At 42.7% G+C, this 13,357-nt stretch overlaps 1 protein-coding gene across 1 annotated transcript in view; it reads right to left on the bottom strand.

Moving 5' to 3' along the window:
* LOC144596895 (putative phospholipid-transporting ATPase IM) overlaps positions 1-13,357 on the bottom strand; it is a 161,046-nt gene that overhangs the window by 36,557 nt on the left and 111,132 nt on the right. Inside the window, exons 18-19 of the mRNA XM_078406142.1 lie at positions 9,784-9,895; positions 3,778-3,883 (exon numbers count right to left, since the gene is read on the bottom strand). Coding sequence (XP_078262268.1) covers positions 3,778-3,883; positions 9,784-9,895 — 218 coding nt within the window. The remainder of the gene's footprint in view (positions 1-3,777; positions 3,884-9,783; positions 9,896-13,357) is intronic.

The raw sequence follows: 13,357 nt of genomic DNA, 5'->3' as shown, positions 1-13,357 counted from the left end.
CAGGTGTGTTTAATTGCCTCCTTAATGTAGGTAAAAGAGAGCTCTCAGCACCTGGTCTTTCCACCAGTCTTTCCATCACCTTTGGAAACTCTTATTGCTGTTTATCAACAAGAGGACCAAAGTTGTGCCAATGAAAGTCAAAGAAGCCATTATGAGACTGAGAAACAAGAATAAAATTGTTAGATACATCAGCCAAACCTTAGGCTTACCAAAATCAACTGTTTGGAACATCATTAAGAATAAAGAGAGCACTGGTCAGCTTACTAATCGCAAAGGGACTAGCAGGCCTAGGAAGACTTCCACAGCTGATGACAGAAGAATTCTCTCTGTAATAAAGAAAAATCCCCAAGCACCTGACCAACAGATCAGAAACATTCTTCAGGAGTCAGGTGTGGATTTGTCAATGACCACTGTCCGCAAAAGACTTCATGAAGAGACAGAGGCTACACTGCAAGATCCAAACCACTGGTTAGCCGCAAAAATAGGATGGCCAGGTTACAGTTTGCCAAGAAGCACTTAAAAGAGCAATCACAGTTCTGGAAAAAGGTCTAGTGGACAGATAGGACGAAGATTAACTTATATCAAAGTGATGGCAAGAGCAAAGTATGGAGAGAGAGAGGAACTGCCCAAGATCCAAAGCATACCACCTCATCTGTGGTGGTATTATGACCTGAACATGTATGGCTGCTGAAGGTACTGGCTCACTTATCGTCATTGATGATACAACTGCTGATGGTAGTAGCATAATGAATTCCGAAGTGTTTTTCGACACATCCTATCTGCTCAAGTTCAAACAAATGGCTCAAAACTCATTGGCCAGCTGTTCATTCTACAGCAAGACAATGATTCCAAACATACTGCTAAAGCAACAAAGGAGTTTTTCAAAGCTAAAAAATGGTCAATTCTTGAGTGGCTAAGTCAATCACCCGACCTGAACCCAATTGAGCATGCCTTTTATATGTTGAAGAGAAAACTGAACGCCCAAAACAAGCATAAGGTAAAGATGGCTGCAATACAGGCCTGGCAGAGCATCACCAGAGAAACCACCCAGTAGCGCTTGATGTTCATGAATCGCAGACTTCAAGCAGTCATTGCATGCAAAGGATATGCACCAAAATACTAAACATGACTACTTTCATTTACATGACATTGCTGTGTCCCAAACATTATGGTGCCCTGAAATGGGGGAACTATGTATAAACACTGCTGTAATTTCTTCATGGTGAAACCAAAATGTATAATAATGACCTTTATGAAAATCTGACAATGTGCACTTTAACCACATGTGATTTTTTTCTATTACAAATCTCAAATTGTGGAGTACAGAGGCAAATAAATAAATGATGGGTCTTTGTCCCAAATATTGTGGAGGGCACTGTACCTATATCTCACTATTTGGAGACCCCAGTTGTTTACAATATATATTAATGATTTAGATGAGGGAATTAAATGTGACATCTCCAAGTTTGCGGATGACACAAAGCTGGGTGGCAGTGTGAGTTGCGATGAGTATGCTATGAGGCTGCAGGGTGACTTGGATAGGTTGAGTGAATGGGCAGATGCATGGCAGATGCAGTATAATGTGGATAAATGTGAGGTTATCCACTTTGGTGGCAAGAACAGTAAGGCAGATTATTATCTGAATGGTGTCAGATTAGGAAAGGGGAGGTGCAACGAGACTTGGGTGTGCTTGTACATCAGTCACTGAAAGGAAGCATGCAGGTACAGCAGGCAGTGAAGAAAGCTAATGACATGTTGGCCTTTAGTGCGAGAGGATTTGAGTTAGTAGCAAGGAGATCAGACTGCAGTTGTACAGGGCCCTGGTGAGACCACACCTAGAGTATTATGTGCAATTTTGGTCTCCTCATTTGAGGAAAGGCATTATTGCTATTGAGGGAGTGCAGCGTAGGTTCACCAGGTTAATTCCCCGGGAAGGCGGGATTGACACAAGATGAAAGAATGGGTCGAATGGGCTAGTGTTCACTGGAATTTAGAAGGATGAGAGGGGATTTTATAGAAACACTAGACCGTGGACCCGTTGGGCCCAAACCTCTCCTGCATTGGTGCACGCTCCCCCACGCCCTCCCCCACTCCATCCCCCTCAAACCCCGCTTATCCTCCCCCTTTCCCTCCACCCCCCTCCCTCCCTCCCTCTCCCTCCCTAGGAGATAGATTTAAACTTTAAAATGTGAATAACTTTAAAAATATAACCCCGATTTCAATTAAACTTCACGCATTAGCACCAAAGTGAACACGGTGAGTAAGGTGGGCCTAAAATTGTCGCGCTATCATGTACCGTTTTGGCTGTAGTTCAGGAACAAACAAACAAACAAACAAGAGTTTTAGTATATAGATATAAAATTCTTAAAGGATTGGACAGGCTAGATGCAGGAAAAATGTTCCCGATGTTGGGGGAGTCCAGAACTAGGGGGTCACAGTTTAAGAATAAGGAGTAAGCCATTTAGGACTGAGATGAGGAAAAACTTTTTAACCCAGAGAGTTGTGAATCTGTAAAATTCTCTGCCACAGAAGGCCGTGGAGGCCAATTCACTGGATCTTTTCAAGAGAGGGTTAGATCTAGCTCTTTGGGCTAAAGGAATCAAGGGATATGGGGAAAACGCAGGAATGGGGTACTGATTTTAGATGATCAACCATGAATTGAATGGTGGTACTGGCTCGAAGGGCTGAATGGCCTACTCCTGCACCTATTTTTCTATGTTTCTTTGTTTTCTATGTGGAGTCTAGCAAAGATATGTAAAAACAGCTAAGGTGACATCAGTCACTTCAAACTCTATAGATTTACCGTGGGCACTTGCAAGTCAAAAATTTACTTCCATCCAAATGGCTTTGAAAACTGCTGGTCACTACAGCAAGATTCAACCCTTTGTCTTCTGCAAACGGAATATTTTACAATCTTTCTCAGATAAAAGCCATTGTGGTGTGCATTCCAGTGAAGTATTGTAGATTCGTTTCTTGGGACATTCTCTGAATTTAAATCTTGTGAGTGCAATTGCACTTCATGAAAACTGGGGCAGCACAGTGGTGCAGTTGGTAAAGCTGCTGCCTTGCAGCACCAGAGACCTGGGTTCGATCCTGACCTTGGTTGCTGTCTCAAATTTTCCATGTGACCATGAAGGTTTTTCTCATGATGCTGCAGTTTCCTCCCACATCCCAAAGATCTGCGGGTTTGTACGTTAATTGGCCTCCGTGAATTGCCCTGAGTATGTAAGGAGTGGATGAGAAAGTGGGATAATATAGAACTTGAGTGACTGGGTGATTTATGTTTGGTGGGCTGAAGAGTCTATTTCCATACTGTATCTCTACAACTAAAATCTAAAACTAAACTTCCTCCCTCTAAAATATTACCATCAATTTACAAGTTTGGGTTCCTGCCTTGGCTTCTCAGTTATAAGTCTGGAATTTTGATATGCACACTTAATATAGTTTTGTTTAGAAATACAGCACGGAAAAAGGCCCTTTAGCCCATCGGATCCATGCCGACCACCGATCCCCGCACATTAACACTATCCTACACCTACTTGGGACAATTTTTACATTTACCAAGCCAATTAACCTACAAACCTGAACGTCTTAGGAGAAACCCACGCAAGTCACGGGGAGAACGTACAAACTCCGTGCAGACAGCACCCGTAGTCGGGATCGAACTCGGGTCTCCGGCACTGCATTCGCTGTAAGGCAGCAACTCTACCGCTGTGCCACCGTGACTCGCTCAATATTCTGTTTCCATTTGTACATCAAATTGTTTTATCTTTATACCTTAGTTCTTTTCTAACAGTAGCTGAATTGTTGCCTTCAATGATGAACAGTTTTTTCATTTCATCCTGGAGCATATTGCATGCATAACCAATATTTACAGCTGTTTCTGTAAGAAAAAATATTTTAAGTTTATATGATTAGTCTAAGATAATATTACACCATGAGAGTAAGAAAATATGTTTCCAACAAATTCATAACATGGGTAAAGTATTTAGAAAAATCAAACAGGATCATTACAATCATCATTATTCTATTAATTTAAGATGAAACATGAATGTTCCTAACCTATCCACAACAATAATCAAGAAAGAAAACAACGCTGCTGAAAATTTAGGGAAACTAAATAAATAAGCAAAATACTGTGGCTGTTAGAAATATACTTGAAATATTAATAGAAAAGCCTGGAATTGCTTGATAACTTAGACAACATCCGTTGAATGAGAAATTGAGTTACTTTTCAGGTCAATAGAACATTCTGGTAAAATATCAATGAATTGGAACTGCATACATTAATGCTTCAAAAGGAAGGAATTTAAAACTTGCAACATTGGTAGATGAAAGCAAAGTTAACCCCGATATATGCAAAGTTTCACTGGATTTTCTATATTATGATACTGTCATTACCTCATTGAGTGTTCATATAGGTAGATACATAGAAAAATAGGTGCAGGAGTAGGACATTCAGCCCTTGGAGCCAGCACTGCCATCAGTACCTCTTTCCTGCTTTTTCCCCATATCCCTTGATTCCTTTAGCCCAAAGAGCTAAATCTAACTCTCTCTTGAAAACATCCAGCGGTAGACCTCTACCGCACCGAGGCCAGACGACAACTATCAGATACCTCTTCCTACCTATCCCTGGACCATGACCCCACCGATAAACACCAGACCTTCATCAGCAGCACCATCACCGACCTCACCAACTCCGGCGATCTACCCCTCAGTGCCTCCAATCTCATAGTTCCCCAGCCCCGCACGGCCCGATTCTACCTCCTACCCAAAATCCACAAACACAACTGTCCCGGCAGACCCATTGTCTCTGCCTGCTCATGCCCCACCGAACTTATCTCTACCTACCTCGACTCCATCCTATCCCCCTTGGTTAAATCCCTCCCCACCTACGTCCAAGACACCTCACACGCTCTCCATCTCCTGGATAACTTCCGGTTCCCAGGCCCCCACTCCCTCATTTTCACCATGGATGTCCAGTCACTCTACACTTCCATCCCCCACAAGGATGGTCTCGAAGCCCTCCGTTTCTTCCTCGACCGTTGAACCAGCCAATCCCCATCGACCAACACTCTCCTCCGCCTAGCAGAGCTGGTTCTTACCCTCAACAACTTCTCCTTTGACTCCTCCCACTTCCTCCAAACCAGAGGCATAGCTATGGGCACTCGCATGGGCCCTAACTACGCCTGCCTCTTTGTCGGGTACGTCGAACAATCCCTGTTCCAGACGTACACTGGCCCCATCCCCGAACTCTACCTCCGCTACATCGACGACTGCATTGGTGCTACCTCTTGCACCCATGCAGAACTCACTGACTTCATACACTTCACCTCCAATTTCCATCCTGCCCTTAAATATACCTGGACTATCTCTGACATCTCCCTCCCGTTTCTGGACCTCACCATCTCCATCACAGGAGAAAAACTAGTGACGGACATTTACTACAAGCCCACCGGCTCGCACAGCTATCTGGACTACACTTCTTCCCACCCGGTCCCCTGCAAAAAGTCTATCCCCTACTCCCAATTCCTCCGTCTACGCCGCATCTGCGCCCGGGATGAGGTGTTTCAGACTAGGGCTTCCGAGATGTCCTCGTTTTTCAGAAAACGGGGCTTCCCCTCCTCCATTATAGATGAGGCTCTCACTAGGGTCTCTTCTACATCCCGCAGCTCCGCTCTTGCTCCCCCTCCCCCACTCGCAACAAGGACAGGATCCCCCTCGTTCTCACCTTCCACCCCACCAGCCAGCGGATCCAACATATCATCCACCAACATTTCCGTCACCTACAACAGGACCCCACCACTGGCCATATCTTCCCATCCCCTCCCCTCTCTGCGTTCCGCAGAGACCGTTCCCTCCGCAACTCCCTGGTCCACTCGTCCCTTCCTACCCAAACCACCCTAACCCCGGGCACTTTCCCTTGCAACCGCACGAGATGCAACACCTGTCCCTTTACCTCCCCCCTCAACTCCATCAAAGGACCCAAACATTCTTTCCAGGTGAGACAGAGGTTCACCTGCACCTCCTCCAACCTCATCTATTGCATCCGCTGCTCTAGATGTCAACTTATCTATATCGGCGAAACCAAGCGCAGGCTCGGCGATCGCTTCGCTGAACACCTGCGCTCGGTCCGCATTAACGCAACTGATCTCCCGGTGGCCCAGCACTTTAACTCCCCCTCCCATTCCCAGTCTGACCTCTCTGTCATGGGCCTCCTCCAGTGCCATAGTGAGGCCCGCCGGAAATTGGAGGAGCAGCACCTCATATTTCGCCTGGACAGTTTGCGGCCCGGTGGTATGAACGTCGACTTCTCCAACTTCAGATAGCTCCTCTGTCCCTCCCTTCCCCGCCTCCTTCCCAGATCTCCCTCTATCTTCCTGTCTCCACCTATATCCTTCCTTTGTCCCACCCCCGACATCAGTCTGAAGAAGGGTCTCGACCCGAAACGTCACCCATTCCTTCTCTCCCGAGATGCTGCCTGACCTGCTGAGTTACTCCAGCATTTTGTGAATAAATCTAGTGAATTAGTCTCCACTGCCTTCTGTGGCAGAGAATTCCACAGATTCACAACTCTCTGGGTGAAAAAGCTTTTCCTCATATCAGTCCTAAATGGCCTACCCCTTATTCTTAAACTGTGACCCCTGGTTCTGGACTCCCCCAACATCGGGAAAAATGTTTCCTGCATCTAGCCTGTCCAATCCTAAGAATTTTATATGTTTCTATTCTATAAGATCCCCTCTCATCCTTCTAAATTCCAGTGAATACAAGCGCCGTCGACTCATTCTTTCATCTATATACTGTATATATGAACAGGGATAAAAAATGTTTCCTGCACAGTTTTATTATTGATTTGAAATGCCATTCTTGAATAAGACAGCACCATTCAAATTGCCTCTTTGGATACTTAACTCAAGAAACCCAAGACATATCTTGCATGCTATAATTCAATATTCTGACCAATTGATATTGGTATATTATTCTCACCTATACCGAGATATCATGAACAACTTTGCTTGTATGCTATCCAGATAAATTGTACCATACATGAGTACAATCAAACCATACACAAGTGCAACAAGTGGTGAATACAAAGGTAAAAAATATGCCGATACTTGTTACTTCGTTAGTATTAAGAGCTACAGCGAAAGTGCAGGTAAAACAAAATAATGTTCAAATTGGGAGTGACTACCGAATACAAGGAATACTGTAACGTTATTGTCAAAAGACATCTTGCACAAGAAGCAGAGTATGAAAAATTCCAAAAATATCTTCCCAAACAGTTTTGTTACTATTGTGCGAGGAAATGATAGATAAGCATCAATACGCCATAGTTTGTTTTTTTTAAGTGCTAAATGCTATTTGCTCAAAGTGTAGCACTGGATTTCGCTAACTGGCTGCGAGAACAACTATGGATCTGTAAATTAGTCCAATGGATCAGTTAATACATTGCATCTTGGTGAGCAGAAGAAGACAGGAAAAGTGAAAAAAAGACATTGTTTTAATTTGGTAACTTCAAAAAGAGAAGTTGTCAGATTCCATCATTTCAACAATCTCCGACCTAATAATAATTGAATTGACATTTACAAATAGTCAAGTCAAGTCAAGTCAAATTTATTTGTCACATACACATACACGATGTGCAGTGAAATGAAAGTGGCAATGCCTGCGGGTTGTGCACAAAAAAGAATTACAGTTACAGCATATAAATAAAGTTAATAAGTTACTATTAGTGTCGACAAAAATTTAGTCTCTGGGGTTATAAAAGTTGACAGCCCTGATGGCCTGTGGGAAGAAGCTCCGTCTCATCCTCTCTGTTTTCGCAGCATGACAGCGGAGGCGTTTGCCTGATCGTAGCATCTGGAACAGTCCGTTACTGGGGTGGCAGGGGTCCCTCATGATCTTGCTTGCTCTGTATCTGCACCTCCTGATGTATAGGTCCTGCAGGGGGATGTGTAGTTCCCATGGTGCGTTCTGCCGAACGCACTACTCTCTGCAGGGCCATCCTGTCCCACATATATGTGGCTTTTCTACATTACTTTCATCTCTTCTGTTTTTCGTTGTATTATTGCTTATAATGAAATTAACCTATTTAATTTCTTTATAGCTATTTCCTTTGCTTATTTAGTGACTTGAATAATCTGCTTTATATTTAATATAGCTTACAAATATTCCACGAATATTTAATTAGTGTTTATTTTTTCCTTCTGCATTAACCCTTGGGAAAATTTCTTCCACTTACAATAAATGGTACTTCTAAATTTCTATTTCTCTAATCTTGTTCTGCAATTTACCATTTGGTACATGGAACATATTGTAGGCATTTTGTCTACAATGAGTTGTGATAAAGGCTTAGATTAATTAGTTGGGGTGATACTGCTATAAGCAGATGAGTGCTGAATAAAGCAGTGTACTGTGCATCATCTATCGAGATGTATTCATATAGGCATATAATCGAGTCTTTCATGTTTTTTGGATCAAGAGAGAACTAAGAGGGGAAGATGGAGGGTTAAAGCAAAGGTAATATTGCTTAATGCCAAGGGAAATTGGCAAGACTTCCATATGGTGCAGATAATTATTGCTAGGTAATACTTTTGTCAACAAAAGACACAAATTGCTGGTGTAATTCTCCCTGCAATGTTCTCCCTGTGATGTTCTCCAACTTAGTAGACTGAAGGGCCTGTTATCATGCTGTATCTCTAAAACTAAAATTAAACTACTCACCAACGACATTTCATAGTCACATATGGCCCATCTCATTGCTTGGGTTCTTTCTCCTTAACTACTCCACTGAATCTTTTAACAAGTTAAACACATATATTCTAAAGTCGAAGGAAAATAAAAGCATTCTCTCTAAATTTAACCCCAAACGCCCAACTTCATTCTGGTGAATTTACTTTCCAAGTGCAACACATTGCTAACTGGATCGGTGCACAACATTGAATGAAATGTTGCAGACAAGGTCCGCTCACCTCTTTACATACCTGAAGCATTGCTACTTCCCTGTTGCAATTTAGCCACCTTGATTGATCTTTTTAGGTGTCTACCACTGATTATTACTTGGAATCCAGTGAGTGGAACAGGCTACAAAGTTGCTTCACACCTTTGTAGCCTGTTGACGAAAGGGAATTTGTCATGGTATTCATTTCCTTCATCTCCAAACCATATTAAAATCTTTCTTTCACTGGACTTATTATTGCTACAATGAATTGGGATAATTTTCCACTGCTGGGTATGTCTGAATATACATTTTAAATAATAACTTAGAAGTGATTTAAGAGGTGAAACACGCTCTTTTCCTCATCTCACCATTCATTTATTCACTTTTGGAGGAATAATCTATAGAGTACTGCCATATATTGGTATAAAAATTATATTCGTCTCCAAGATTTTCTAATATACATAAAGACCAATATATTGTACCATATATATAAGAAAATAACTGCAGATGCTGGTACAAATCGATTTATTCACAAAATGCTGGAGTAACTCAGCAGGTCAGGCAGCATCTCGGGAGAGAAGGAATGGGTGACGTTTCGGGTCGAGACCCTTCTTCAGACCCTTCTTCAGTCTGAAGAAGGGTCTCGACCCGAAACGTCACCCATTCCTTCTCTCCCGAGATGCTGCCTGACCTGCTGAGTTACTCCAGCATTTTGTGAATAAATTAATATTGTACCATATATATTTTTTAAACCAACTGGCAACCTCCAAAATTCAAAATATCATTCACCTTTAATTTCAGTCATTGGTTTCCAATATTAACAAATGACCTCATTTATTTACCTTGTTTGTCACCCGTAAGGACCCATATCTTGATGTTTGCTTTCACAAGGGTTTCAATTGTCTGTGGAACACCATCCTGGAGTTTGTCTTCAACAGCAGTAGCTCCTAGCAACTACAAAAATGTAAGCAATAAAAAATCTTTCCTGTGTTCCTTTTCACGTTCAATTCTTTAATATTTTCCATTTTTAGTCATCAAGAATATATTTTTGATAGTCAACGGTAATAAGAGTTTCAGGGCCAAGATGTGAAGATACAAGTCAGTCACAATCGTAATGAAAGGTGGGGAATGACAATTAGTGACCACAAAATATGCCAAGCAAAAATAGCTAGTTCTGATACAAACAGATAAAAAGTGTAACTTATCCAAAATTGGAGAATTCAATGTTGAGTTGTGCAGACTACAACATGCCCAGTGTGCCCAGACAGAAGATGAGGTGTCACCATTGGACACAATGTCCAGCAGCAGAAGGACCCCAAAATGGTGTTTCCCCCTCGGAGCTTTGACATCGGTTGCACTTAGCTTCAGTGTGCCCCTCAGCATGTATTCCTGCAGTCTAGGTTAGGGCAGTCAACAGCATTCCCTGATGGACATCTCGCTGTGCTAGGAGACCAACATTTTTTCTGGCAGACCAGAGTGTCTTTCACTGAGTTGATGATCTTCCAGCAGCACTTGATGTCCATCACCAAATGTGTCCCTGGGAACAACCCGAGAATCAGGGAGTCTTCTCTTACAGAGCTATTCGGTAAATTGGGAACATTTTCCCCAATGTCGGGGGAGTCCAGAACCAGGGGCCACAGTCTAAGAATAAAGGGGAGGCCATTTAAAACTATGAGAAAAAACTTTTTCACCCAGAAAGTTGTGAATTCGTGGAATTCTCTGCCACAGAAGGCAGTAGAGGCCAATTCACTGAATTAATTTAAAAGTGAGTTAGATACTCTTGGGGCTAACTGAATCAAGGGGTATGGGGAGAAAGCAGACACGGGTTACTGATTGTAGATGATCTACCATGATCACAATGAATGGCGGTGCTGGCTCGAAGGGACCAAATGGCCTCCTCCTGCACCTATTTTCTATTTCTATGTCATCCTTTCTTTCTATCCAGAGATGCTGCCTGTCCCACAGTTACTCCAGCATTTTGTGTCTATCTTCATTGGCAAACCAGCATCTGCAGTTCCTTCCTGCATATCTCTCTACATTGTTTTCCTCCATGAAAACAATTCTCAATACTTATCTCTCTGACCAAATTTTTGGTCATCTGGTCTAATATGTCTCCACATAGCGAAGCATCAGGTTATATTTCATGACATACCTTTTTTCCAATAGCGAATGCACTAAATGAATGGAAACCTCAATTGTTGTACAGTTCAATTCTAATACCAATCTAGAAGTTCAATATTATTCTGCCAAGCAGCCTGTTAAGCTGCATTATATTTCCAAGCTATAGTGCAACGACATGTCAAGATTTCTTTAAGAACACATTCTACACTTCCACCAAATAATATAATAGCAGCCTTCTCACTAGAACGTAAGTAAATCCTGCAAATCACGCACAATCATGTCTTGTAAAGGGCCTGTCCCACTTAGGCGATTTTTTGGCGACTGCCAGCGACTGTCAAAGTCGTAGCAGATCGCCGAACTTTTCTTTTACCCGACGACAATGACCACGACAATGCTGAGTCAGGTCGAGATTACCGCGTCTTCTGAAACATCGCGAAAATTCCCACGCCTTCAATGCTTCTCTGGCGTCCTGGTTTTCGCTGAAATCACTGACAAGTCGGTAAGTACTTGAGAGTTTTGAACTATAACACCTTGTATGGGTTACTTAAAAACCAAGCTTCACTGTAACAAGGAATAAACCGGATTTACTTCCAGTTTACTAATAGCTGTATTAAAAAAAAAAAATTAAAAAGTGGTTCAGTGGATTTTTGTGAAAAGTGTGTGGGCATTCTTTGAAAATGTAAGGGAGATGCATATCTGGTTTCAATAGACAATAGACAATAGACAATAGGTGCAGGAGTAGGCCATTCAGCCCTTCGAGCCAGCACCGCCATTCAATGCGATCATGGCTGATCACTCTCAATCAGTACCCCGTTCCTGCCTTCTCCCCATACCCCCTCACTCCGCTATCCTTAAGAACTCTATCCAGCTCTCTCTTGAAAGCATCCAACGAACTGGCCTCCACTGCCTTCTGAGGCAGAGAATTCCACACCTTCACCATTCTCTGACTGAAAAAGTTCTTCCTCATCTCCGTTCTAAATGGCCTACCCCTTATTCTTAAACTGTGGCACCTTGTTCTGGACTCCCCCAACATTGGGAACATGTTTCCTGCCTCTAATGTGTCCAATCCCCTAATTATCTTATATGTTTCAATAAGATCCCCCCCTCATCCTTCTAAATTCCAGTGTATACAAGCCCAATCGCTCCAGCCTTTCAACATACGACAGTCCCGCCATTCCGGGAATTAACCTAGTGAACCTACGCTGCACGCCCTCTGGGTTGAATATCTGGGTTTGGAGCTCACTTTAAATGTAATGGCTGAGGCCAAAAACATCGCGAAAACTCCCGCGCTTACCTGACCGTCAAACTGTCGCCTCCAATCTACCTGTCAAATGTCCTGACGGTAAATAAATTCGTTAAACACAAGGATTTTATGGTATTTTGAAATGACTTTACTTATTTTAATATTATGTGCTTCCAAATGCATCTTAAGGGAACCTATTAAACCTGGGGACAGCATGCGACAGCGACCGCAATAAGCTACGATACCTGCCGACAAGCCAGCTGTCGGCGAGAAATTTCAAACCGTTTGATTTCTTAGCGACGCGCCGAGATCCACTACAATCCACTACGATCTTTGGAAGACTCCTCACAATCATGCCCGCGACACCCCAGCGAACTGTCGGCGTTAGCCTAGTCACCGGCAGTCGCCTTAAAATCGCCTAAGTGGGACAGGCCCTAAAGTATCTCTGATCCTTAATTTTCATTGAATCAAAATCCTTGGATTTCTTAACAACACTATGATTGTCCTTCATCACATGGGATACAGTTTCAAAACGTAGGTCACCACCACCATCCGCCCCATCCTTGCATATGATATCCACAATCCATAGAAGAATAAAAATCTTCAATGTCAGCAAGACTTCAGGAAGCACTGTGAAGTGGACCATCAATGGTGCAGAAGTAGAAATGGTTGAGAGCTTCTAGATAATATTACCAATGATCTGTCATGGACCAGATTTCAGATTTTCTTTAAAATGGCATTACAGGTAGATAGGGTGGTCAAGAAGGCTTTTAGAACATTGCCCTTTATCAGTCCGGGTATTGAATATAGAAGTTGAGATGCTGTGTTACAATTGTATAATACTTTGGTGAGGCTACATTTAGAGTATTGTGTTCAGTTTTGACACCCTACTATAAAAAGAATGTCATTAAGCTGGAAAGAGTGCAGGGAAGATTTACGAGGATGTTGCCAGGGACTTGAGGGCCTGAGCTATAGGGAGAGATTGGGGAGGCTAGGACTTTATACCTTGGAGCGCAGGTGGCTGAGGGGAGATCTGAAAGAGATGTATACAA

Source organism: Rhinoraja longicauda, chromosome 1 (assembly GCF_053455715.1).
Source record: "Rhinoraja longicauda isolate Sanriku21f chromosome 1, sRhiLon1.1, whole genome shotgun sequence".
Taxonomy (NCBI): domain Eukaryota; kingdom Metazoa; phylum Chordata; class Chondrichthyes; order Rajiformes; family Arhynchobatidae; genus Rhinoraja; species Rhinoraja longicauda.
Note: the sequence above shows the minus strand (reverse complement) of the source record. Positions and strands in the feature narration are given on the sequence as shown.